The sequence below is a fragment of the Neurospora tetrasperma genome (assembly GCF_000213175.1).
Source record: "Neurospora tetrasperma FGSC 2508 unplaced genomic scaffold NEUTE1scaffold_2, whole genome shotgun sequence".
NCBI classification, from domain to species: domain Eukaryota; kingdom Fungi; phylum Ascomycota; class Sordariomycetes; order Sordariales; family Sordariaceae; genus Neurospora; species Neurospora tetrasperma.
The window spans coordinates 1,796,907-1,824,885 of NW_009799100.1; the positions used below are offsets into that span (position 1 = coordinate 1,796,907).

Here is a 27,979-nt window from a genome sequence, read left to right on the forward strand (position 1 = left end):
TCAATAGTAATAGCGGATTGGGAGAGGATTAGAGGGATAGGGAGTCAAATAAATCTTTATTACGACCGTATTATAAAAAGGATATAATAGAATTATTATAAAGAATTTATAAGAAGAGGAGAGATATAGGGTAATTGAGGGGGGGGGAATAAAGAAAGGAGTAAATGTATATATTTGGCGCTAATTGCCTAAATTACCCTTAAAGTATTCAAATTGAGTAAAATTATATTTATTGAATTATTAATTCAAATTACTTAATTACCCCCTAGAGTATAGCCTTTTTAAAAATAGTCCCTTCGAGTATAAAAAGTATAAAAGATTAGCGATTGCTATTAAAAGTATAGATTTGATATTTAATATATTAATTAATATCAGCGTTATTTATATAGTTTTAGCAACCCGTATTATTAGTTGAGGGAATTAGTAGAACTATTTATATTAATTATAAATATACTTTAAAACGGATATAATATAGATGTATTAATTTAATTTATTTTAGTGATTAAAATAATAATTTTTTTATATATATACGATAGTTTTTTAGTATTAAGGTTTTGGTATAAAAGAAAGTTAAAAAAAATAATAAAAGTTAAATCCGGGGTTGGGCCTACTTCCTGCTCCCTTCTATTTATAAGAACTTTATTTGCTTAAATAAACCGTTAATAAACTATTATAATATAGTATATTTATTAGTTTAAATATAAAGCAACCGAATATAAGGCTAAGTTAACCAGACTAGTATTAAAAGAATCCTCCTCCTCTTATAATTATAGTATAGGTAAATCCTCCTCCTCCTCCTTCTTATTTTAAATACCTAATTTACCCTTTAATATATTAAAGTATGCTTACTTTATTCAATTCGAAATAATTACAAAGTAGTATATATTAGCCTCTAAATCCTTTTATTCGTATAAGGTGTAAATACTAATAACCGGATAGATTTTATACTCCTAATCCTTCGTAAAGATCTTTACCGCCTTAGTAAAGTATAGGTACAATTCGACGATAGGTGCGGGCGTAGGGTTATCAATACCCTTATTAATTAAAGTATTTGCTAGATATTTAAAGCTATCGATAATAGCCTCGCCGTTACTCTTCTTCCTCTTTTTTTTAGGATCCGAAGACGAAGTAATTCTCTTTTTACTAGTACGTATATAAATTAGTACTATAAATTCCCTATCTATATCCTCGTTAAAAAATTTATATAGTACGGCTATAGTATTACGAACTTAAGTAGCACAGGGGTCGCCCAAGCCCTCGGGACTCGATAGCCCCGCCTAAGGTGACTAGTATAACCTTTAGAACTAAGTAGGGCGTATAAGTATAAGTACGGGTTCACTAAATGCAGTAGCTTACTAGTGAATTAGGGCTTACAATAAACCGGTATTTATAGTAAACCGGGGCTTACAGTGAGCTAGGGCTTACAAGTGAACTAATACTATTAGTAAGCTATTACTATAATAAATACTCAAATTAGGAAAGATAGAAGTAAATATAGAGTATAAAGGGATAATTAAATTATTTAAATTATTAAATAGTTCAATAGTAATTAATAGATTATTATTATTGAAATTAGTATTATAGGTATATTTATTGTGAACCTCTTAGCTTTACCGAATAGTATTAATAGTCTTTATACTTTTAACTATCTTACTTAGGTAAATTAAATTACTGTTTATTATATATTAACTATCCTCTTTAGCCTATCTCAAATAATATTAAAGGTATTATCTTCGCTTTATTATATTTATTACCGCTAGAAATAATAATAATAATAATACCTAGAATAAGCCCTTAAATTTCACTACCATCTAGTAATAATTTAAGGTTATATAGGAACGTATTCTCTAATTTGAAATTTAATTCGAAATTAGACCTGGTACCCCCGAAGCGAAAGTAGGAAAGGGAACTACCCCTATTAATAGATTAAGGATTAAATTATCTATACCTAAAGAGTTTAATAACTAATAAACCGCCCTTATAGGATTCTTAATTTAAATATATATTACCTTTACTTTTATAGAAATCGGTTTGCCTCTAAATTCGAGAAGGTAGCTTATATAGGTACTTAATTTATAAATAAATCTTTTACTTGGTATAAGCCTATCCTTAAGGATTATTACAAGAATGGAAATTAGGCTTCGGATTTTACTAAGAAAATCTTAGGTTTTTATAAGAAATTTACTTAAACCTTCTCCTAAATCTTTAGAAAAAAGGATAAAACTTGTAGGGCTTAGGAATACCTAATTTATCTTTAATAAATTAAATTTACTTTAACCTATACTACGCTTTTTAAATAAAACTCCCTTTATAGTAATATTAATAATAATGGGCTAATATAATTATTTTATAATAGCTTTAAAGAACGAATTAAGGACGAACTCTATAAGGAGGACCGCTTTGAAATTATTAACGCTTATATAGATAAGGCTATTCGTATCGACGATTAATAATTCTAATAGAAATAGGAGAAGAAAGGGAAAATAATTACTTTCGTCCTTTTTAAATCTAATAATACTAATATTAAGAAAAAGAGGATTTAGGGAATTTATATCTTTAAAACTATTTACTCCAAGCTTATAGAAATTAATATAGCCTAAACTAATTAAAGTAAGTAGGACTTTTTAAAGGTTAAATACTTTAATTGTAGTAAGAATGGGTATATAAAGAAAAATTACCAAATGCCTAAGCAATTAAATTGGAAGAAAGCGGAAACTATTGTAATAGAAAGAATTAGAGTAATTAAAATTGTTAGCGTCGAATATAATTAAAATAATTTAGAAAATATTATCGATAGAATTATAGACTTTATTTAGGAAGTATAGTAGGAGGCCGATAATAAGTATAAGTAGGAAGGGTTTAATAAGGAAGATTTTAAAGAGGAGGTATAGGATACCGATATACTCTAGGTATAAACGTACTAAATTTTAATATAAGAAGAAATCGGTAATTTCCTTAATACTAATTGAATTCTCTTTATAGCTATATATATAATAAGTACTACCCTTCTCCTAATATTTCTATTAATTTCTATAGTCAAAGAATATTATACCTTCGAATTTATTAACCTATATTAATATAAATACCCTAATAATCTTACTAATAAATATTAAATAGAGCTACTATAGTACTATCTAAATAAGAGCGGGAAGAATAAATTATAGGACGATTTTTAGAAGAAGTATATAATTATTATTGAAGGGGAGTTTAAAGTTATTTAGGAAGGAGTCTTAGAGCTTTCGAGAGTATATTAACTAATTAAAGGAGATATAATCCAAATATATCCCCTTTATTATATATATTACCAGATATTATAATTTTAATATATTATTAACAGTTATTATAAATACTATAAGAAAAAGCGAGATAATCGTTTCTAACCTATTATAAGGCTAAATTAGTAAGAATAATTTAAATTAATTATACGTACTTTTAATTAAAGTAATTTATAAATTACTTTTATTATCGATGAATAATTTGTATTTAGTTTATAATTTTTTGTAAAAGTCGACGGGTAGTTATTATTTAAGAAATTCGTTATTCGCCCCTATAATATTTATATTTATATAAGATAGGGAGAAGCTAATTATTATTAATAATAGTACTTAATATCCAATTGCCCTATTTATATAAGATAGAAAGCCTAAAATATTAAGAAGGAATTTGATAATTATATCCGGAAAATTAGAATAATCGAACGTAAAAATAAAAAAGAAGTTATATATATAGTATAGTTATAGGAATACAATTCGCTAAACGAGTCTAAGTTTAAGAAAGAGGACGTTCTTAATAATTATCGCTAGGAATTAGGAAACGGTTTAAGGCCTTTAGGGAAGTCCGACGAAAATTAAATCCCTATATAAAACGGGCTATCCGGCGATATAGCTGTCGGAAAAATAAGATTTAGGATTTTATAATACTTATAGAGGTTATAATTATAGAAGAAAGGAAATAGGATTAGAGGTTTAAAGTTATAATTTATTAATAGAATTATTAAGTATTTATATTAATAGATTCTAAAATTTAGTTGAATTTTATTATATTTAAACTCGTTTTATAATTGAGAATTCCTTAAAAAAAGAAAAAAGTACCCTTCGTAGTAAAAAGGGCCTTTCGAGACGTAAATTATAAAATAGAAAATATTACTACTCCTTATTATAATAGAAGGCAAAACGGTCGAAATTAGTTTCGACATTATTAAAATAGGGCTATTTAAGGATATAATCTTAGAGTATTTATAGTATATTATATACGATTTAAATATTAATTGGAAGGAAGGTGGCTGCTTATATTTTAGGACGTATTTAATCATTAATAAGAAAATTAAAATATAGAAGGAAACGGGCTACGAAGACGCTGTTCCTATAACCTTACTATAAGTAGTATAAGAAGTTATAATTTATACTATTAATAAAAGTAATAAAGTTATAGAAAAAGGGTTAATAATATTAGTAAAAGTATTAATAATTGATATTTAGTATAAATTTAATTATTATTAGAATTAATAGACGGAGAAGTTAAAAACGGTAATTCCAATAGAATATTAAGGATATCCGGCTTTCGTTAGTAAATACTTTAAAGAACTACTATTATAAAGATTATAAGGCTATAAGATTAAATTTAAGGAAGGAGTTAAATTTAAATTCTTTAAAGTATATTATATAAATAAAAAATAAAATGTAGGATTAAGGAAGTATTTAGATGAAAACTTAAAATAAAGATATATTCGGGAATTTATATCGCTAGTAGGGTACTTTATCCTCTTTATACCGAAGAAAGATAGAAAATTACACTTTTATATTGATTATAGATAATTAAATTAAAAGATTATAAAAAATAATTATCCCCTACCCCTAATTTTATATATCCGAAGTTAATTAGAAGGAGTACGATATTTTATACGCTTTAATTTATTCGTTATTTATACCTATATTTGAATTAAGGAAGAAAACGAATAGAAGATAATATTTCGTATACCCTACGGATATTACAAATACCTTATAATACCCTTTAAATTAATTAATATATTTATAATATTCTAATCCGTTATTAATTACGTAATTCGACCTTACTTTAATAAATTCGCTATTTACTACCTAGATAATATCCTTATTTACTCTAAAACTCTTATAAAGTATAAGGAATATATAAGAAAAGTATTAAATATATTATATAAGTATAAGCTTTTTATTAATATAGAGAAAAGCGAATTCTATATAAGGGAAATTATATTTTTTAAATATTTAATTTTAGAAAATCAGGTTAGGATAGAATTAAATAAAGTAGAAGCCGTACGGAATTAGCCTATACCTAGGAATATAACTAAAGTCTACGGATTCTTAAAGTTTATTAACTTTTATTATATATTTCTATAAAATTATAGGAAGATTATTAAGTTATTATATAAATTTATTAAGAAGGAGGCTGTTTTTATATAGGGAAAGGAGGAAGAAGAAGCTTTTAAAACTATTTACGATGTAATTACTGCGGACCTTGTATTGAAATTTCCTAATTTAAATAAACCTTTCGAAATTAAAACCGATATATTAAATTATATTATCGGAGGATAATTAGGATAGCGCGACGAATATAAGAAATTATACCCTATAGCTTTCTTTTTTAAGAAATTGGAAGGACCCCGTCGTAATTATCCTATTTATAATAAAGAATTTTTAATTATTATTAAAATATTTCAAGAATAGAAGCTATACTTTAGTAGAATTACGTACGAAGTATAGGTTTATACTAATTATAATAATCTTCGGTACTTTATAACTACGAAGGTACTTAACGGCCGTTAGATACGTTAGGCCGAATTTTTATTAAAATTTAATTTTAAAATTAATTATAAAAAGGGTGTAGAAAATGTTCGAATAAACGCTTTAAACTGTTAGGTAAATTATATAAAAGATATAGTAAAAGCCTTTATATTATTATTCTAAGAATAATTAAATAGAATATTTATATACCCTTTATAGGAATAGGTAGAATACTATACCGTCTACCGGATTAAATTGTAGGACCCTAATTATTAAATTACTATTACAATCCTAGAAGAATAATAGAAATAAGAAAATAGTTTAAAAGAAGAAATCGCCCTTTAGAATAATAAATTATAGTACTATAATAAGGCCTATATTTAACTAGAGTAATAAAAAACTCTTATTATAGGAATTTATAAATTTAAAATAGGAGGATATATAAGTATTACTAAAACTATAGTAAAAGTATAGTAATACTATAATTTTCTAAGATTAAAAGCTAAAATAATTCGAATATTATAGGCCTATAAATACTATAGTAAGATTAAAGTTATAAAATATAAGCTATACGGATTCTTTAAACCCCTAGAAATTATAAAAAGGCTGTAGAATTCGGTAATTATAAATTTTATTATTAAATTACTACTATCTATAAATATTGCTATAGGAGTTATATATAATAGTATATTAATAATAGTAAATGGATTAAATAAATAGAATTACTTCCTACCCTATAAGGAAATATAATTAGTAGAGTAACTTATAAATATAATTTATCGGAACGTTACTTTAGTATATAGTTAGCTGAAGGAATAAATTACGGATAGGGATACTAAATTTATATTTAAATTCTAGTAAATATTAATAATTAAATTTAGTACTAAGAGTAAAATATTTACTATATATTACCTATAAACCGACGGATAGACGGAAAGAATTAACTAAATTATAGAATAATACTTAAAGAACTATATTAATTTTAAATAAAGCAATTAAATAGAATTGTTACCTATAGTATAATTAGTATATAATACTTTTCCTATAAAGACTACTAAGGTTTTACTTTTCTTTATAAATTATAAATACGAATTAGAACTTTTGGAAGGATTAAATACGAACGTCCCTAAAACCTTAATTAAGGCCGAAAAATTATATATATTATATAAAAAATCTAAGGGAGAATTAGAGTACGTTCGATAAAAAATAAGCCGGTATTTTAATTTAAAAAGGTTTAAAGAATTTCGCTTTAAGGAGGGGAATAAAATCCTTTTATTGATTAGGAACCTTAAAATATAGAGACCTGATAAGAAATTTAATAACCGACGAGTAAGACTATTTAAAATTAAGAAGAAGATTTTTAATATAGTATATTAATTCAATATTCCTAATATTATAAAATTAAGATTATACTTATTTTATATTGTACTATTAGAACTAATACTTAAAAATATACAAATCAATATATATACTAATATTAAAAATGAGAAAGAAGAATAGGATATAGAATAAATTTTAGATTTAAGAATTGAAAAAGGAGGATTAAAGTACTTTATTAAATAGGAAGGATTCGGTCCTAAGGATAATATATAGGAGCCTATTAAGAATTTGAATTGTTTTAAAAAGCTAGAGGAATTCTATTAGAAGAATCCGGACCGGCCGGGGCCGAAGAATTACCTAATTAAGAGGTAAAGTAGGCTAATACGTTTAATAAAGCCTAATTTACAAATATAGAGGCGTTAGAAGTAAATATTTCTATTGGGGGCTCTTTAAATAAAGGTTCGGACTCTTCCTTAACCGCCCTTTTCTCTACCTCCTAAACTTCTAATTTAATTATTACGGCCCGAAATATATTGTAGGCCTTCGCCGCTAACTCCTCCTAATAATATTAAACTTTAATAAACGGAGTATATAATCTTATATTACTTTTATAAATATTATTTACTCCTACTTTAATTTTATATTTTCCGTAAATATCCGAAGTATTATTTAGAAGTTAATAGCAACTACTACGGAGTATTAAAAGAAATTAACGTTCCGAATTATAATTAATTTCCTTATAAGGACGGGTACTACGAATATATTTACTATACTTCGTATAATTTAGAAGCTTCTTATAAACCAATTTATAATCAGTATAGTGTTGGTAAAATATAATTATAGAATTAAAAGTATTGAAATAAATTAGTAAAGCGTTCCGCCAGAAAAATAATATAATTAAGTATTTAAAAACCTAATTAAATATAATAACAAACGATAAAGGAAAAAGAATTTACTATATTTAAAATAGGGGTAATAGTAGAAATAAGAATAGGGCGAGAACGTTAAAGGACTAATAAAACCGTCGAAGATAACGGTTAAGGAAGGAAGGTATTGTATTACGAATTTAAATAGTATAGGGGTCGCTTAAACCCTCGGGATTCAATAGCTCCGCCTAAAGTAATTAGTATAACCCTTAGGACTAGGTAGGGCGTATAAATATAAGTACGGGCTTATTAAATATAGTAGCTTACTAATAAATTAAAGCTTATAGTAAGCCGGTATTTATAGTAAACCGGGGCTTACGGTGAGCTAGGGCTTATAAGTGAGTTAATACTATTAGTAAGCTATTACTATAATAGATATTCAAATTAGGAAAGATAGAAGTAAGTACGGAGTATAAAGGAACGATTAGAGAATTCAGATTGTTAGATAGTTCGATAGTAATTAATAGATTATTATTACTAAGACTAGTATTATAGGTATATTTATTATAAACCTCTTAGCTTTACCGAATAGCACTAATAGTCTTTATATCTTCAGCTATCTTACTTAGGCAGATTAGACTGCCGTTCGTCACATATAGGGGGACGCTCTTTACAATTGAGTAGGGCGTTTAATATTTACGCCTTACCCTTATTAGTACTTTAATCATTAGTAAAGGTTTCTTCTATTAATTTTCTATAGGGTAACCCGTTATTGCGGAACTATATACAATTTTTATAATTTTATAATATTAGTAATTAATTAAGTAAATTATTAATTAAATTAAGAATAGAAATAACGTTAATTAACTTTAATAAAGGTATTCTAAATAGAATCCTCCGCCGTATATATACTATCCTCGTACTTGAAATTAGATTGTCCTACTGCGCTAGCGAACAGTTACTAATTGTGTTATTTGCGTTTGAAATAGTCTATTTTATTATATACTTAAATAGAATTGAATTCGATATTATATTTATTATAGAGAGCTTTAATAATTGAATTATATACTACCTCCTTATAACCACCTTAATTAGTTAAATTATTATCGATTGTACTATTTAATATAGTAAGTATTGTTACCTCCTAGGCATTAGTCTACTACTATAACCTCTTCTTTTTTTTAATAATTATAGTTATTTAGCTAGCGGTCTAACTGGCCGCCTAATTAGTGGTATTCTAGTTGGTATTCTAATTAGTAGTCTAATTAGTAGTTTAATTGGCCGTTTAATTGGATTGTATAGACGGAGGGGTGCGTTGGCCAGTATTGTTAGCTATATTAGGTATGGTAGTATATGGGTATAAAAGTGCACAATTTACTGTTACATCGATTTATAGACCTATAAATGTAAAATTTCAGAAATGTGGGATTCTTTTGCCCTAAACGGGACTCTGAAATGCAGTTCTGAACAGGAATTGGGTGGAGCTCAAAATCTCGGTATTTACCGCCAAAATCCGGTTTAGGAGGGTTTGTGCTGTTCTTTTGAAGAATACTTTAGAAAATCTACTTCAGAGCCCGATTTCACGGGAGCCAAACACGCCCTAAGCCTGGCCCAGGTGGCTTCCGTCATTTGGCTTGCGCGAGCTGGACACACAGTCACAGTCACACAGAAGCCGGCCCTGCGCCCAATGTCAGCAACTGGAATCCCCGCTAGCGTCCCTGCCTCGCGTGTACTTCTCCACGAATCTATCGGGCCAAGGTACCTCCTGTGAGGTAGGGAGGGGCAAGGGGCACGCTCGCTTTCAAGGCGAAAGGCACGGAAAGTCTTAAGCCCAACATAACGTAGGGAACTTTATTATCGATCATGAACAATGGCATATGGCATTCATCTCATCCGGGGAACGACCGCAAGTATTTGTAATGAAACGCTGCCCTACATATATCAGAAATGACTTGAAACCTCATTCTCTGCTCGAATACCGTGCTCTGACGGCACGTTCCGCTCTTGGCCCCGAATCCGTACCAATGCCCATACTTGCCTCATCATTGATATACTATCATTACTTTAACTTGCTCTTTATATATATCTCCAATATCACTTCAGTAGATCATCTGTCTTTGCAACTTGGGTTCATTACAGCTCAGGACAGACCCAGCCCAACCGAAGCGCCACCAGGCACTGTAGTAGATGTACCAACATTCCGCCCAACCAGGTTCCGAAAGTCAAGTCCAACGTCAGAGAGCATACTCGCGTGCTCCTTTGCCCTGTTCACACACTCAGTCCATACCTCGCCGCCCTCCTCTGCACTGCTGAGCTGTCTAGCTAGGATGACGTTGAAGGCGTCGACTTCCTCCTTGGCCCACTTCACGCAGGCACTCATCATAGGTGGTGGGAAGCAACTCTGAAAGCAAATGACCGTATTCCGTATGACCATAAAGTAAACGAATGAAATCTCCCAGATATACAGGTGCAGATCTCCCTGGAATATGCATTGCCTACTGGGCGTCAGTCCAATCCTAACAGAGTCAAAAGCCCAACTGGTTTGCGCAAACATACCTTGATCGCTTTTGAATGACCTCACTTCGGGCCTCGAGGTAGGCTTCCCGCGCTCTATCCTCAAATCCCAACCTGACCAACCACGTCACGTTCCTTTTAGTCTTTTTCTGGTCATTATGGCTGTTCACGAGCTCACGGACAATCAAAGTCGCAAGCCTGGCGCATCTCTCATCCACTTTGAACGAGATAAAGTCCTGTGCGATCATGTTGTTCTTCAGACCGGAGGCGAGGTTTTTCAACATCTCGATTCGCGCAACGGCTGGCTCGATTTGCTGAAGGGCAATGTTGATGTCCAGTTCGTCCATTTGGCTCTCCACCCAACGCAGGTTCTGTTGTTTCCCATCGACCTCGATGAGCATGTCCTTGATATCGGAAAGAGTCTCCAGAAGCTCTGTCTTTTGGAGCAGACCCGGATCGCGTGAGGCAAAGTAGTTGATCGTTTCTTTTGCCTTATTAGTCGCATCTCGTTCTGATTGAAGGTTCCTGCGTAGTTCCTCCACCGTCTTGCGGATATTTAGAATCAAGGTTGTCTTCTCGGGGTCCTCGGGCTTCTCGGTTCTGTAAATGAAGGACTCGTTCTGACCGCCACCTCTGACCATAATCGCATCAGCAAGCTTATTACGGCCATTTGACGAGTCTCCGGTTCCAGCCATGTCAACAACTTCAACGTCCAAGAGATGCCAGCAACGGTCAGCAACGAGCTTCGTCATGGGGCCCCGTGCATCCGCTCCAGGACCGTCGATCTTTCTCTTCTTGCGCGACGCAATCAGCAAGTGGTCGTTGAGCAAAAAGATTTGCATGGAGCGCCTCGACTTGTAGGTGGCGTTATCTAGTTCAATCCATGGGCCTGCATTTTGAACAACATGGCGGCCTTGTGAATTGGGTAAGAACTTTTGTGATCCTTCGACACTTTTGTATAGAGCCTATCGATATGTTTAGCAAGGATACGAGTGAAGTCGGGTTTGAAGGTAATACTGACTTGCATCTGAGCGCTCCACAAGGCAGTTCGGTCAGTGATGGAGCTTCGCCTGTCTCTCTTGCTCAATCCTGTCGAAAACTCGGGTCCCAAACTCCCCGAACTATCGGCACTGTTGGAGGAAGCTCGAAGGGCGGTAGTGTTCGTCTTAAGTTCCAACATGAGGTTGCGGAGAGTGCGCATCTCCCCTTTGAGCTTCTCGGCCTCTTTGCTGATCTTGATAAACTGCGTGCGGTTCTGGTAGACATTTTGCTGAAGGTCGGCAGCTGCTCGAGCCTTGAGTTGTTTCAAGGCGTCCTCGTAGTCCCGTATCTCATCTTCGGTCGCTTCACCGAGAACCTCGGCCACATCTAGTAGCAAGTCAGCAAATCGATCCGTGACCCCTATCCTTGTCCAACCCCCATGACGTACACTGCTCGGGAGCAAAGTTAGGGTCTCTCAGGGTCCGTATGTCCACCCTAGGTGGTTCCCTTCCCATGGGTCCAAGTCCTCCAGCATCTCCTCCTCTAGATGGCGGGGAGCCGACCTGGGCTTGCATGTACTTTTCGAGGTCCGGAAGAGCAGGCATCGGATTCGAAGACGGGTCAAAGTCGGTTGGCATATTACCGAAGCGAGTCGAATACCGCTTCTTAACCAAATCTGATGTCTATTGGGAATAACAGATTCACGTGTTAGCCTCAAGACTCCAGCCATTGGCGTTGCTGATGAGAGAGAGCTCCCCTTACCTTGCCGCCCGGGGGCGGAGGCCGTGGTCTCGTCATGCGTGGTTCGTCGGCCATTGTAGCCTCCGGAGGGGGTTGAGGCATGCCATTGTCCTGTGGTATCGGAGCCGAAATCTGCCTGGGAGCGCTGATGGTTGGGCGGTTCTTCCGCTTGCCGCCGCTTCTCAGCGATATCTTGGATCGTTCTTCGGACATGATGGTGGTCGCTAGTCCTTAATCGCCCGCTCGGAACATGAGAGTCGAAGGAAGAGGTCAGGTTGTCGCTGTTGTGTCGTCGGAGCTATCGCACGGCTAAACACGCTGCGACATACAGGTACTGGCGAGGTGTCAGCGAGTGGGAGGGCAGAGGGTCGCGGAACAACACGCCACCAGATTATTGACTGTGGTTGTTGATAGCTTCAAAAGTGACATGGAGGCAGCAAGTGACAACCTCCAGGCTGATGGCAATGGGGAAACGTCTCCGCAGTCCGGATGGACACACCCCCTGGATAGCGGGTACCTGTACGTATGTACCTGGCCGTGGAACGTCCCTTCTGTAACCCCGGCCGTCGTTGCCAGCGCCGTGGAAAGCCATTGGCTCGTGCACCACTGTTCAAGTCCTTGCTAGCGTCATTGGCCCGTGAGCTTGTCGGTAACGCGGAGTGCAGTTTGGAAAAAAATATCAAATCGATAACCGGATCAGGGCGTGTTGAAGAAATCCAAGCTGGGACAACTTGAATCTCAACTGTTCGTGTAGTGTACGGGTACGATAATTACGGTATGTGCAATGTCTTGACCTGCAAGCTTACCTCTAACCATCCAATCTTCGGGAGTGCTGTTGATGTCCATTGCTTGTGAACCTTCCCGTGGAGCCAGTGTCATATACTGACCCCCACTTGCAGCAGTCTTTCCGGTAGTACTAAGAAATCGAGAGGCTCAATATCCATCGCATCTTTCCCTACCATTATAATTCTTCTCTCTCGACTCTCCCCCGCATCCACCATCACCACACAACGAGCCAACAAGATGCCGTCGCAAGCCGTCACCTACACCACCGCTGCCGTTGCGGCCGTCGCCACGGGTTTCCTCGGTTAGTTTGCACTTGGATCTCAACGTCACCACTTTCTCGAGATGTAACCATTAGTTGCTGATGCCTTGCGCTCCCCTACCTTCCAGCCTACGCCGTCTACTTCGACTACAAGAGGCGCAATGACCCCGAGTTCAGGAGACAACTCAGGCGCAGCGCCAGGCGACAGGCTCGTCAGGAGAAAGAATACGCCGAGTTGAGCCAGCAGGCCCAGAGACAACGAATCAGGCAAATGGTTGATGAGGCCAAGGAGGAGGGCTTCCCTACCACTTCGGACGAGAAGGAGGCCTACTTCCTCGAGCAGGTCCAGGCTGGTGAGATCTTGGGCCAGGATCGTAAGTGTTTTGCCAACCAAGCGAGAAGAAGGAACGGAACTTCCGGGACATGTGTCGGCTACTAACACTCCATTCGTAACAGCCACCAAGGCCATCGATGCCTCCCTCGCTTTCTACAAGGCCCTCAAGGTCTACCCCACGCCCGGCGACCTTATCAGCATCTACGACAAGACCGTTGCCAAGGTAAGAGGAATACGCCGCATAGCACGGGTGGAATGTTTACTGATCCGACAAACACTAGCCCATCCTCGACATCCTCGCCGAGATGATCGCTTACGACCCCAGCCTCAAAATTGGCACCAACTACACCGGCGGCGTCGACGTTGCCGAGCTCATGCGCGAGATGGCCTCCGCCCCCGGTGTTGGCCTCGACTAAACGAGTCCACCAAATACAGCAAGAAGCATAACGCTAGGGAGAGTGACAACAATAGCCCACCTCCCAAGAAACGTCCGGGGGTGTCAGTTGACGTTGCGGTGGTTCCCCTCGCAGTCCCTCAAAGGGGTTAGGGGAATTGGGTGGTTACGGTTGTTGGGAAAACGGCGCGTGACGCACCATCGATGGCTTTTGTGGACGAAAGGAAGAAAGCTAGGAATAGTGGAAACAGGACGAGCATTCCAACAGACGACCCCGGATCGATTTATACCCAGCCAGCTAGAAGAAAAAGGGGAGGCTAGCGGTCCTTTGCTTGTCTGACACATAACTCCCCTTTCACGCACGTCCTTTGCACCGCACTTTGGCTCTCTCTCCCCGGTCAGTATTGCTCTCTCACATCACCACTCTTGAACTCCCAACAGGTCAGCAGGTTTACGAGCACCACACTTCCTCCCTTATCATTGGCTGGCTGGTATCTCGACCGAGCGTTTGAGGGTCGAACGCTCACCCGAACTATCTACCTACCACCTTGTACCATATTTCTGTTCTGTTCTGTTCATGTTCCGGAGATGCGCGGGATGGTGGTGCGTCTCCTATTTTATCCTGTAGCATCATGTACATAGCGAAAAATTGGGTCCTATCAGGAAAACGGACGGTGATTTCAGCATGCGCAAACGGGACAGGCAGGTACGGGGTCTGCAGGCCACTTCAGGGGTGCTTAATGAGACAAGAACGTAAGAAACGTACTGCCAATCTTCCCATTACAGTCCAGTACCAGTTTGTTTGTTAGCTCAAGACCTCGTGTCAACTTTCCTCTGCGTTTTTATGGCTAACCAATGCGTGATCCTACCTTGAATACGCTATTTCTGATATTCAAAATGTTATATTGAATCAGGCCAATGCTCTTTGTCATACTTGCTTAGCCATTCAATTTGTCCACGTGAGCTTTGGGACTATACGGTATTTGTACGCTATCAGGAATACCTCCTACCCAGTATCAAGCTGACAATCAGACCAGAGTTGGAGTGTGGATCAAAATCCAAATCAGCAAGATTTACATCATGAGTTGGGTATGTACGTTATTTACCCCTGAATACTTGTACAATTTTGCTTACCATGCTCATCCCCATCTCTATGGTCTCTCAATCGGTCGACCCTTCCTATCCACCCTCTGATCTCTGGGATCAAACCCGCCATTGCCCCAGGTCGCCCACTCGGGCGTCGCAGCGCCCATGTAGTCCTCTGGGCCAAAATCGCCATCTGGGCCCTTTTCCTCCAAGAGATCGAAGAATTTCTCGTAATCAATAAGAGTATGGTACTTTCCGTCAACCTTGAACCGGTCGCTAGCCAGCAAAACACAGCAACTGTGCGCGTGTTCGGCCGCTATCCCGTACCCCAACCCGCGCTTGTTCAGCGCGTCGTTCAGCTTAACTACAAAGTCGCACACCTCCTGGTAAAAGGGGACGTTGGCCATTGTGAGCCCGGCAGCGCCGGCAGTGGAGGTACCGCAATAAGTCACGCCTTTTAGCTCTATAAAGCAAGGAAGGGCCCGTTCGACCAGGTCCGCGTACCCCTCGATCTCGTCCTCGATGTTGAAGTCCTTGACCAGCGTCAGGCGGAAGACGGTACGCTGACGGAACCGGCGCTCGCGCAGGATGTCGAGGCAGCGCTGGAAGCGCTCCCAAAAGTCACGATGAAGCGGCCGATCGATACGACGGAGCGAGTTCTTGTTGGAGGCATCAATGCTGACATACAGCTGCGTGACGTGCTGCAAAGCGGCGAGCTGGTCCGGGTGCTGGGCATTGCAGACAAGAAAGGAGGAGATGCGCTCCTTGTGCAGCATGCCCAGGAATTCGTTGATGTACGGGTAAAAGATGGGCTCGCCGACCAGCGAAAGGGCGCAGTGCCGGATGCGCATTGCTTCCACGAAACGGCTGCTCGAAACTCCCGGGACGCCACGCATCATCTTGATTTTCTTGTAGTGATTCTCCTTGATGCCGTTGAATATGAGGTCTGGAGGGTCGACGACCCAGCGCCAGGAGGTGCCGACTGGGTTGGTGCCATGACGCCAGCAGAAGACGCACTTGTTGGAGCAGGAGAGCGAGGGCGTGGCCTCTGCGCACCTGTGGCTCGCGATTCCGTAGAAAGAATACTACTCAGTGGTAAAGTTAGATCTCGACTCGATACACAACCATAGTGTAGATCTTACTTTATAACATGAGCCCCTCGAGCGGAGCGCTGACTTGGTCCAACGGCAGATCTGAAATAGGGTTAGGGTTAGTTACCAATTAATTTAATTGCCCCGTCAATAGACTTTGTAATCAGGGTATTACTTTACCTTCACCCCGCTGTGAGAGCCGACAATACTATACCCTTGCTTGGTCAAGGATGTATATGTTGGTGAGTCTTTCGGGACCATCTCCTTAACGGTAACAGTTGCTGACTTCCTTGCGCGAACAGTCTTTCCGGTCTTTCCGAAGTCGGTAAAGTCAATCGCAATCGGCGCGGCTGGACCATCTCCCTGTGATTGTTTCATGATGCGTCCCAAATCCTCGACATCTTCGAGGGTCTTCTTGGACTCGGACTCCTCGTACACAACCTCACCGTCATCCTCCGCGATATCTTCTTCGTCGCTTTCGAAGGGGTCGCCAGAACCGGGAACGCCCTCTCCAAGACTTCCAGTCTGCTCGATCATCTTGAGAACGTCCACGATTCCGTTTTGCCATTCAGACAGTCTCTCCTTACCATCTCGCTTGTAGTCGCCCATGCCGAGTGGGAATGCGCGCTTACGCCCTGTAAGCTTGGCCATCCACCTGTCCACCTGCTTAGCCTGCACGCAGTAGCCCTCCTCCTCCGTAGGCCATCCATCTCTATCGCCATACCCAAACACTGAGTATCCAATAAGCGGCGCCAATGGGGATGTATCGATGCGAAAATCGTTATGTGTCTCGTCCAGATGCGCAAGGAAGGTGTCGTTGATGGAATCAATATTGTAACTGGGAATGATCAAGCAGTAAAAATAGTCCACGGGACCTTTCATAGGTGAAAGGAAATATTCGTCAAAGTCGATCTCGGCAAGGTCGAGGACCTGGGGGGCCAAAAAGTTGCTCTCGGCTTTGCTCTCGGCGTCCGATTGACCAACGAGCAAGTCTCCGAGCTCCTTTGCAAAATCCTTAGTGTACCGTTCCGTATTGCCTGTGAGTGACGAGTAAAAGACGAGGACCTGAATCTTGCGCGGCCCTTCGCTTTCGCTACCGGTGTCGTTGCCATTCGTTCCTTTCTTCGTGCGGACCTTGTCGCCCTTTATCCTCTTGGGACCACCATTAGCAGACTTCGCCTTCTTTGTAATCGCCGCGCCGGTCTTCTTGTCCTCGACTTCTGTCTCAACAAGTGTAGTTTCCTTCGTTTTCTCGTTGGGTTCGTAGATCTTGGGCAGGACGAGCAGCGCTTGTCTCGGTTCCGAATAGAGATGGAGGTAGGTCCTCAGTAGACCCAATAGGAAAACGGCCGAGAGAAGGATGGGGATTCGGTGTTCGTGCCACAGTTCCACGGCATCTGGTATAGGCCGGCGCAGAGAGTACAATTAGCTTCGGCGAACCAATGCAACTCCGGTGTCACCCCAACACCATCCACTTGTGCGCGCGCAGGCACGAGACCCAAGAGGGGCAAAAAGATATTTCGAGATGGAATGACATACAGCGAGCAACCTCGGCGACGGCCGCCGGGTTCAGACCCGGTATTTCGAAAGGCATGACTGGTCTGGCGTTGTTGGTTTCCCTGGAAGGGAGAGGCTACGACATACGCAACCGAGTTTTGCGAATGTTCAGTTTGCTGTTGCAAAAATCACACAAAGAAGAAAATCTTGCCCCGCACCAAGATAGAGCTACTACACTACAAACGGAACGGCGCTTTTGAGATCCATGCAAGCAATTGTGGAGTTTTCGTTTTAGCGCTTTGTGGGGCCGAGACGCAGGGGTGTCTATCGAACACCCGCACACGCTCGATACTTACGGCACCAGGCTTTCGAGACTCCCTTTCATTTCATCATGAGGGCCTGGAAATCATACTTCAGAGAATATACGCCTTCGCGAGCCATGTTAGATTGCGTTTCACATTGAATTCATAATTTGAGAGTTCCTTTGATAGATTAAACTGAGCTTGGACTGTACCATTACACAAGAAGCACCATACCACTCAACATAGCAAAATCGAAGAGCATTCCATTGACACAAGATAAATCCAAATCGATATCTGCTGAGGAGATCTGCCAGAAAGTAACAATTCATACACTGAACTCTCACCATCCGTTACCAGTTGCTCCACCACCCAGTTATGCAACATCCTCATCACTGTCCTCCTTTTCCGTATCATCCACCGCCGGTATTCCATCGCCTTGTCTCCCACGACTCCCCGACCCTTCAGCCTGGACAGCACGCCTGTATGTCGCCAGCCCACCCTCAGCCAAACCTTCCGTCGATCCACCAACGGAAGCAGCATCATTGTTGCCACTACCATTGCCAGTACTATGTCCATCTCCATCCTGTTTTGTGTCACTACTCCCTTGACCTTCGCCCTCGTCTTTCCGTCCGACAATTACGTTCCCCGCAACCAGCATAGCAGCGCCCACCCACCACATAGGTGGTAACGCCTCAGAAAAGATGACAAAACCGAGCATGGCGGTGATGACGAAGTTAGATGACGTGTTCATGATGGAGACCTGCGTAGTGGAAAGACCACACTTGAGGGCTTTGGTAAAGAGCGTCCACATCTGTGAGAATAAGAAGAGGTGAGTAAGGGTGTGATAAACAGAAGAGGAGCTTGTGGCAAGGCAGTTGACTTACGACACCATTGAAGAGGAGATTGAGTCCAAAGAAGACCTATCATGAAAGTTATCAGGTCAGCCTTCATTGTCTCTCAAGCAATTCAGCATAACATAAACGGCGAGCATATTGACTTACACCTCTCACAACAACCTCAATCACCTTCTCTTCCTCGGAAAGATGCAGCAGCCTAGCAACAGCCTGAGAGAAGTTCGAAGTGAGTTCCGTCGTTGTCCTAGTCAAGTATTCATTAGCCTCTTCTTCAAGTCATCATCCCGACCATGGTCAACCATAATGTCAACGAAACTGCAAACTTACAGCTTCGCAAAAGCTCCATTGAACGCAGCACACGCTCCACTAGCCATAGCAAGCACAATCCACTGATTCCGGCCTGCCCAAGTCGTCTTTGCCGGTTCTCCAGCAGCAGCAGCAGCAGCAGCAGCAGCATTAGACTTGAACCCTTCCGCCCGACCGCGACCATCTAACAACGGCCGGCGTTCGTCCTCGTCTGTCTGCACTCGTTGAGTGGAATCCATGTTTTTCCTTGCACGTAGTCTTCCCCTCGGTTTGAGTTGAAGAGATAAAACGGTTTTTGATTTTATTGGTGGAGAGTACGGAAATTGGAATGCATTGCTAAGTACTGATGTCTTGGGAGACATACATACTGAGCTAAATGCTTGGGAGGGGAAATTTTGGGCCAGGATAGCGTCCCCCCGAGTTAGGTTCCACACAGTCGATTTCTTCGGGTCGTTTTTCTTGCATTGAATGAGCTCGTCCGAGGCACAATAAATGTGACGAACCAACAGGTTAGGTAAAACAGTCCACTACCGCGCGTCAAGGTTAAAGAAAAGGCCGTTGCAAGACTGTGATAGGTATTACCACAATTCGAAAAGACATCGGCTAGAGTCCCATGTGCATATTTTTTTATCCAGTAATTGACTAGAACTTGAGATTAGAGGTGTTACAAAGACGCTTGGATGCGTAGTAGGAATAGTATACCCAAGGGATGATGTCAAAGGTCTCAGTTATTTTGTCCAGGACGAGATGAGCATCTTGCAGAAGGGGGGGGAGTGGGGGCATGCACGGGCTAGAGACTGTTGCCGGCAGGGCAAGGCGCCTGGTTGGCTGCACCGTGCCGCACTAGCGGGGGGCTCGCCTGGCAACTTGAAGTCTGCCAGGCACATTCAGCCACGGGCATCAGCCCCACGACAGGTTGATTGGGTTAGGCTAGATTTAGCTCCCCACTTTATTATTCCCTTTCAGTTTAATTGTTTTCCACAGTAATATTCTCCCTCCAGTCAACTCCAAACACAACAACATTATGTCGACGCGACTACGACGATCACCAGTTCATTGTTCTAATTGTCTTTTTTCCCGTCCACAGAAACAGGTCTTTCGAAGCTTCATCTTGCCTTCAATTCATGTTTACGGCGTTCATGTGGTCAGAGATCAAACTGTATAACGGGAATATGTGTCTGGAACTGAAGTCAAGAAACCCCTGGATCTGAACTCTGAAGGGACCCTTTGCTTCCAATAATACACCACCTTCATGATGCATGCTGAACACTGCTATTGTGAGAACCCCATGTTTGCCTCGTACTACCTGAAAACATCAAGCAAGTGTATACACCACCTCGCCCATCACAGCCCGCAACTGTCACTCCAAATCATCCCACATTCCTTCTTAACACTACCTTTCACCACTTCAGAGCAGGTAATTACGACGACGATAAACGTGCCATATGGGGCAGTAGGAATTTCTAGCTCTTGTCGGCGGCCTCCCGGCTACCTGTCTAGAAGGGCATAAGAGTTTGGCTTCCACCACCTCTTGGTTTTGAGACTATCTCGTCTTGAATTGAATATACTTACGTACAATGTTGCATTTGACAGCAACTTCAATGCCTGATATTAAATATCTTTCTACTTCAACACCATCCCACAACAGCAGCTTAACCTTAACTATTGACCCTTCGACAACAGGCACTCGCCACTACAGCAAAGCAAACGCACGAACGAGTTAGTTCCCCTCTTCGCATCTCCCCTCCTTACGTCTCAACTACTAATGTCTTCCTTACAGAAAAGCGTGTCAGAATATTGTACAGCGCCAGGCAGAACGCATTGGCCAATGAACCGGCGAGCTTACTTCTCTGTTACTCAAGCAGTGCGTTCCGCTCTCCTCCCTTGCCTTCCTTTCGCCGCCCCCTATCTAACTCTTTTAGTTTACAAAGTTCGTTCTTCGACCATCCGTTATCGCGATGGTACATTATCGCTCGGCCAGTTCACGTTGTTAGCTACGGCGCAAGTGGTTTTTGCAGGAAACAACGACCACGGCTACTGTACCCATCGTCGTCTGAGTTTCAGTACTCGGTCCCGTTTCTCGAGGTTTCTGTGGACGGCTTAATCAATCCGGAATGGTTGAGGAGACAATGCATGGCTGAGGAGATAGCCACAAAGCTTGGTTTACCTCCCTTCTTTGTAATCTATATGTTCTTCTGCTAACGTTTTGACTTCCATTGCATCGAAGACTCAAGCTGAGTGACCTCGATTCGCTCTACGGAGCTCCAGTCACATCAACGAAGGCGACCAGCGTCTCGACAAAACGAGCAAGTCGAGGCTGAGGAAGAATGACGCTTGCGTTGATAACAAAAGGCAGGAGACGTTGCCACCCACATTGATCCAAAAGCGTTAAGTACATTTAAAGCCCCCACGCATCTGGAGCTTTTCTGGGTCAGCATCTTTTCCTGCCTCTTTGGCTTTTCGTTTCCATCCGATACATAACCACAATTCTGCGACAATTATTCAGTGCAATCACTCAGTCATTGGATCATTCAGTCATTCATTCAAAATGGAGGGAACGACTCGGAAGTGTGGCACATGTAAAAAAGTTAACCGATACAAGCATTTTGTCGGCAAAAGAGATTCCAGTAGGTAGTTAAATGGTAAAATGCGACGCCTCCCCGGCGTCATGAACGTTTCGGCAGCCAAGATTTCAACGTCTCAACACAAGAGTTATTGCAGGCTCAACTGCAGCAGAGAGGCCAATTTGGACCTCTAGTCTGTGACTCGGCAACATTTCGAAGCCAGAAAATGTCAGTGCAGCAGTCCAACCCCAGCCGGCTTAGAGAGCTGGTCCGAACCCAGATCGTCCTGTGATTTGAGTTACTCGAAGAATATCGGCAGTCAATGTGGCGCCTGAAGGTCTAGTCCAAGTCCCACCTCGGCATTCATCACTTCGTCACCGGCCACCCCAGCCCCTTCGGCCATTCAATTCGAACACTATTAAACTCCTCAATTCCAAGTAACCAAGGAACAGGCCACTCGTACTGGACAGGATACCCCAAGGTACAAGCTCGGTGGATGACATTCACAAGATGACCAAGGGACCGCTGAAGCCCGTCAATACGGAGACCAGATTCAAGGCGAACATCGTCATCGAAAGCGCAGAGAGGACAAAGCATTACACCCACCCCTTTATTAGCAAAAGTTGATTATTCGGAGGCATCCCAGTCTACACGAGTCTACCCCCCGTCAACAGACACAGGCGCAGGCACAGCAACATCCACATGGCGACAACGACAAGTTTGCTTGCCCGGAATGCCATATTATTTGACCTATCAGGGACCGGAACCCAGCCACGGGCATCTATCTAATAATTGAGACCGAAGACGACCGATTGATCTGCCCGGATTGTCATATCTCTCAACATGCTGTACGTTAGTGGCTACCACCTTTCGATGGTGACATCGAGGACAGCAGCATATATACAAGCGTCATTGTATTAGGTTCCCTCGAGACGTTGGCTATATCTGTCGTCAATCACCTCGGCTCCCTTCAGCAATCGATGTCGTCCATGATACTCCTCAACTGTACGAGTAGCCGCTTCTTAGTTAACAGACGGGAAATTGGCGTCTGACTAGGATTCCTCGACCAACATCACCCTGGATATGGCGACATCGAGATGAAGGAACAATAGCGTAAGCTAAGTGCATCTCGCAACCAAGCCGTTGGTGTCATTGGAAAGTCGCCTTCGACTCACTCTCGAGAAGCTCGTCCGTCTCGAAGAGCGTGGTTATACTGCGTGCTGTGCAATGATTACCCCATCCTCGATGCTTCTTCTTGACGGGATAATCAAAAGTGCCACCCTTTGGGCCTGGAGATAGGGGTACTTTTTGAAGTAAAGTTCCGGTTTTGACGCGGCATGGGCTGGTCGACTTCTCCGTCTTGAACTGTTCTCGATCGTCTCGGTTCTACTTCTCGTCACTGCGCTTTGCGCTGCAGCTCACGATCTTGACCTTGTCCGCCGTAACGACAGACTGACCGCCATCCATCTTGAAGGTGACGTTCTTGATGAGGAAAGTCCAGACCTCGTCGCAGAAGCGATAGGTGTCAAGAGATCCCTGTATGTTGCTCGCCGGCAGATGCCAGCAATAGTTAGCGAACCATTTTCCTTCGTGACACAGTGTCATGAACACAGGAATGGAAAGGGTGTGTATTAGATGATGTATTGATTCTGTATGTTCATGTCCAGAGCGCACGTGTGGTTGGGACAAGCGAAGTCCCTCGGTATGACCTTGGGAATAAATGGGAGTAGTATCTACGGGTCATGTAAGATCCAGGAAAGCAAAATATTCACCTTGAAGGTCAAACGGGCCTTGACTTTCTCACTGAGAGCCTCAGTGATAACTCGATCGAACTGCATAAGAACCTTCATGGCGAGTTGAGGATCAATGCGTTCGGCCCCAATGAGGTCGTCAAGTGCATCGGTCAGGGTCGACCCAAGACTGAAAAGGATTAGCATACAGATTGTCCTCTATAATCCGAAAGCGTATTCAGCGCCCCAAGGGCCCTGCAAAGGGCCACCGTGAGACTGGCAATATGTACCTGCCATGGCGATACAAATCGTAGTAGTTGGTGTTCCCGTTGGCCGCCATCTTGTCTTCTTGATTCGATTTACTTGAGATGCACGGCAACGTTCGGGACGGCGACGGCGAAGATAGATTGTTGTTTGTTGATGGAAAGGTAAGGGTTGGTTTAAATAGTCTGGGAGAAGGAGACGAGGAAGGGGACAATAGGTGGCCGGCTGAGTCAGCAGAAGGCGTAGGCAGCGTCATCAGTCACGTGTGGCCTGAAGTTATAGCGCTGTCGCGGTGGCACGGGTGGCTGGCAGGCTGGCAAGGCACACTCTGGTAGGCCGCCGTCACTGGACCACAGCGCCTGGGATGAAACCAAGTGGTGGAAGGTACGTAGCGAATTGGCGCGTTACCCGTCCTGATCAATCCACCATCCACTCCAGCGGCATGAACATCGAGGTTCCCGGCTAGCACCTAAACGACGATAACAACGACGACGACGACGACTAGCTCCAAGAAGGTCGCACCGGGACTCAGTCAGATTCTTTCGAAATCCCAATCCTTCATATCGCTCGACAAACACCACACACCCTCAAACATGAGCTTGACGTACGGCGCCGGTGGCATAGGGACGTCTCTGGCCGTCATTGGAGCTTGTGAGTAGATGGCATCTTGGAAATGGCTGCATCCCCAGCCAGCCGGTCCAGCCTAGTCCAATCCAGCATTGACATCAATACTATGCGCGCCTGTATTACTTTCAAAATATGACGGCTAACAAATTCTCGCAGATATGCTCTTTACCGGCAGCGGCGAGGCCTTCAATGTAGGCTTCACCAAGTTCCCAACATCACCCACTCCACTCGACGTCATCCTCTGACACGCATGGATTCTGCATAGGTCGGAGCTTTCCTCGAATCGGTATCACCATACGCCTGGGCGGATCTGGGTATTGCGCTTTGCATAGGTCTTTCCGTGGTGGGCGCGGCATGGTACGTTAGGGAAAAGGCTACACCCATCCCCCAGCGCCGCACGGCGTCCGCTACAACCAGCTAGAGAAGAGTTGGGCTAACCACCGGGTTGATCTACGGAACAGGGGCATCTTCATCACCGGTTCCTCCATTCTCGGTGGAGGTGTTAAGGCACCACGAATCCGGACAAAGAACCTAATTTCCATCATCTTCTGCGAGGTCGTCGCCATCTACGGCGTCATCATGGCCATCGTGTTCTCGGCCAAGCTGCAACCCGTCACCGGCGCACAATACTACTCGGGTGACAGCTACTACACGGGCTTTGCGCTCTTCTGGGCCGGCCTGACTGTTGGCATGTGCAACCTGGTGTGCGGTGTTGCCGTCGGTATCAATGGCAGTGGTGCTGCGTTGGCGGATGCTGCTGACCCTACGCTGTAAGCTTGCTGTCGCGATCCGGACAAAGAGGTCGTCGAGTCATGTTACTAACGTGGCCTTGTCTTTAACAGCTTCGTCAAAATTCTGGTCATTGAAATCTTCAGCTCCGTTTTGGGTCTCTTCGGCCTCATTGTCGGCCTGCTTGTTTCCGGCAAGGCCCCCGATTTCGGCGCACAGTAGAACATGGACTAGAAAGGAGAAAAAGAAGCTTCCTTGCTTTCTTTTCTCTCATGCATCTTGATATGCAACAACAACAACACACAACAAACAACTTCTTCGGGCTGCTAGCGAACCAGCAGGCTTTTTGGCGCTAGCTAGCGGGCGTGTCTAAGTCAAGGTCACATTGTTAACGGCGTTTATTGGAAGAGGCATTCGCATGGCTAAACGATTAGGGCGCGGTCGGCATCATCGCACATGAACAGACACGAGGGTAGAAGCTTTTCTAAATCCTTTTTGTACAAAAATGAAAAAAAGAGGTCAGTATCGTTATGGAGGGAGTCCATCAAAATGTCCATTTGCCTGGGGCTGTGACCCTTGTCTGTATTGTATCATGTTCTATCATCACTTACACATCACTGCGTAAACCGCCCATGAGCAACGCTTCCACCTTGGCACCCTTGCGCAACGGCTCTGGTCCGCAAGGCATGCAGAGAAGCGCGTTGGCCCCCTTCATACTTCCCACCCGCGAGCTTCTCTGTCCTCCTGTGCTGACCGCGGTGAGCACTCCGTCCCTGCTAACGGAGACAATGGCCCGGTGGTACTCGGGTCTAGATCGATCGAGGGAGAAATCATGGCCCAGTGTCACAGGCACCTTTGGCAAGCCAGGTGGTGAGACGCCCGACATTTGGTGCAGAGACGGCAGTACAAACAAGTGAAACGTAACCAAAGCCGATGCCGGGTTACCTGGTAGCGAGAAGATTACCTTGGAAACTCTCTCTCCGTCGTTATCCTTTACCGGAACGGTAGCAAACGTGGTAGGCTTGCCGGGCTTCATTGCCACCCGACCAAAGTGAATTGTTCCGCCCAGCGAACGCTCTATCGTCGGCTTGAGGAGATCCAGCTCACCCATGGACACTCCGCCGGTCGTGATCACCACGTCAACCTGCCTCAACGCCTGCCGCAGCGTCTCCTCCAAAGTCCCGGCCTTGTCCCGCGCCACTCCAAGATCAATCACCTCATACCCCCAATCTCTCGCCGCCGAAATGAGAGTTGGCCGGTTCGTATCGCGCACCTCGCCCAGCCGCAAGTCTCCCGGGCGATCATGGTCCACAATCTCATCACCCGTAGATAAAACGCCAACAACAGGACGTCGGTACACCTGCACCTCACCCACACCCACGGCGGCCAACAGACCAATCTCACCACCCACAGCAGACACCTGATCTCCCTTGCCCAGAATCAGTTGCCCCTGCTTAATATCACTTCCCACCTCCCTAACATTTTCGCCTTCGCGAACTTTATCAGCCGCTAAGATCTCCACCTCCTTCTCCTCCTCCACGCCCTTTCCATCCTCCGCATCCTCCGTCTTGGATGTCGTCGTTGACACCAACACCGTATCCTCCACCATAATAACCGATGTCGCACCCGGAGGCAGGGGCGCACCCGTGGTGATCCGGGCGATCTCGCCCTCTTTGAGCGTCGGCATGTTTTCCCCATCTCCAGGAGCGGCATGCGAAACCGACACGACGGGGAACACGCCGCGCATGTTCCCGTCTTGGGGCACGACTACGGCGTAGCCGTCGACGATGCTAGCGCGAAAAGCGGGCACATTTTCGCGCGCCAAAACGTCCTGCGCCAGAACGGCGCCGATGAGCGAGCTATCGACTTTGGAGGTGACGATTTGCGGGATCGGCGTATGTTGCGCTATTTGGGAGAGCGCTTCGGAGACGGAGAGCATCGGGTAAGGAGACTCGCGGTGGCGGCGGCTGGGACCTAGGCTGGGATCGTTGGACTTGGGGTTTTCAGAGGGGGTGGTGTGTCGGACTAGACCGGCGTGGCCGTGTTTATGGCCATGCCCATGAGCGCCACAGCCTCCCTCTCCTCCTCGGTGCTCGCCATGGTCGTGATGCTTGTGTCCATGTCCGTGTCCTTGTCCATGACCATGTCCACGTCCACCACCTCCTTCCACTCCCGCCTCTTGCTCCAATTTCTTCACTCCCCCCTTATGTAAAGCTCTAGAGTTAGCACCAGCAGCCTGCATGCAAGCGTGGGGCAGCATTTTAATCACTGCTTGCAGATTCTCCTTTGCGCCCTTGGGGGACCCAGGCAGCGTAATGATAACGGTGCCGTTCCTGACGCCAGCCACAGGTCGTGACATCATGGCAAAGGGGGTAACTTGCAGCGAAGCCGCCAGCATGCCGTGGACCAGGCCAGGAGCATTCTTGTGTAGGAGAGCCGAGACGGCTTCGGGGGTTTGGTCGGACACGGCGAAGCCGGTGCCGCCTGTGGTTACAATGAGATTGATGGTGTTGGTGTTGTTGTCGCCATTTGCGGCGGTGGCTTGGTTTGTCCAGTGGATGATTTGCTTCTGGATTTGCACGACATCGTCGGGAACGATTTTGGATTCATGGACCTCCCATTGGGCTTGTTGTTCATCGAAGACCTGGCGGAGAGTGACGTCGGCCGAGTCCGTTGCGGGGTCTTGAGCTGCTGTCGTTGAGACGATAAGGATGGCTGCTTTGAGCGCTACTGGAGTAGTACTTGAGGACATGATTGAGAGACGTGACATACGGTACTGCGCTGGGGACACGGTGTAACAGAATCTCCTCGTTCGTGCCAACTACCTTATTGATTAACTCTGCAGAAAAGGGAGTATTGTGATGGTGTCATGGTGTTGATGTGCCATGCCGGCACTCGGAAGCTGATAAGATAGGCATCCCTGTATGTACCTCAAGGTACCTGGTGTAGTTCCCCACCAAAACTTCATGTGGGGA

At 43.2% G+C, this 27,979-nt stretch overlaps 6 protein-coding genes across 6 annotated transcripts; 1 reads left to right on the plus strand and 5 right to left on the minus strand.

Annotated features, from left to right (window-relative positions):
* Positions 1–1,229: 1,229 nt before the first annotated feature.
* NEUTE1DRAFT_145080 (exocyst complex component EXO84) lies at positions 1,230–12,490 on the minus strand (the record flags this gene model as incomplete). The annotated part of the gene is made up of 6 exons (XM_009850968.1): positions 1,230–1,277; positions 10,233–10,440; positions 10,502–11,424; positions 11,481–11,827; positions 11,889–12,123; positions 12,203–12,490. 6 exons carry the CDS (start codon positions 12,392–12,394, stop codon positions 1,230–1,232), a joined length of 1,953 nt encoding a protein of 650 aa, XP_009849270.1.
* Positions 12,491–12,895: 405 nt separating this feature from the next.
* On the plus strand, positions 12,896–14,214 carry NEUTE1DRAFT_78575 (mitochondrial outer membrane protein 19; the record flags this gene model as incomplete). The annotated part of the gene is made up of 5 exons (XM_009850969.1): positions 12,896–12,956; positions 13,081–13,268; positions 13,355–13,600; positions 13,683–13,783; positions 13,842–14,214. 4 exons carry the CDS (start codon positions 13,205–13,207, stop codon positions 13,974–13,976), a joined length of 546 nt encoding a protein of 181 aa, XP_009849271.1.
* A 689-nt stretch (positions 14,215–14,903) lies between these two features.
* NEUTE1DRAFT_59896 (uncharacterized protein) lies at positions 14,904–17,775 on the minus strand (the record flags this gene model as incomplete). Its single annotated transcript, XM_009850970.1, has 4 exons — positions 14,904–16,125; positions 16,183–16,233; positions 16,312–17,528; positions 17,671–17,775. The coding sequence occupies 4 exons, from the start codon at positions 17,723–17,725 to the stop codon at positions 15,106–15,108; spliced, it is 2,343 nt and encodes a 780-aa protein (XP_009849272.1).
* Positions 17,776–18,175: 400 nt separating this feature from the next.
* NEUTE1DRAFT_145083 (uncharacterized protein) lies at positions 18,176–19,329 on the minus strand (the record flags this gene model as incomplete). The annotated part of the gene is made up of 4 exons (XM_009850971.1): positions 18,176–18,741; positions 18,815–18,850; positions 18,932–19,028; positions 19,112–19,329. The coding sequence occupies 4 exons, from the start codon at positions 19,327–19,329 to the stop codon at positions 18,304–18,306; spliced, it is 789 nt and encodes a 262-aa protein (XP_009849273.1).
* Positions 19,330–22,373: 3,044 nt separating this feature from the next.
* NEUTE1DRAFT_116338 (uncharacterized protein) lies at positions 22,374–23,791 on the minus strand (the record flags this gene model as incomplete). Its single annotated transcript, XM_009850972.1, has 3 exons — positions 22,374–23,190; positions 23,427–23,574; positions 23,675–23,791. The coding sequence occupies 3 exons, from the start codon at positions 23,722–23,724 to the stop codon at positions 23,041–23,043; spliced, it is 348 nt and encodes a 115-aa protein (XP_009849274.1).
* A 1,326-nt stretch (positions 23,792–25,117) lies between these two features.
* On the minus strand, positions 25,118–27,756 carry NEUTE1DRAFT_78587 (uncharacterized protein; the record flags this gene model as incomplete). Its single annotated transcript, XM_009850973.1, has 1 exon — positions 25,118–27,756. The coding sequence occupies one exon, from the start codon at positions 27,754–27,756 to the stop codon at positions 25,612–25,614; it is 2,145 nt and encodes a 714-aa protein (XP_009849275.1).
* Positions 27,757–27,979: the final 223 nt, after the last annotated feature.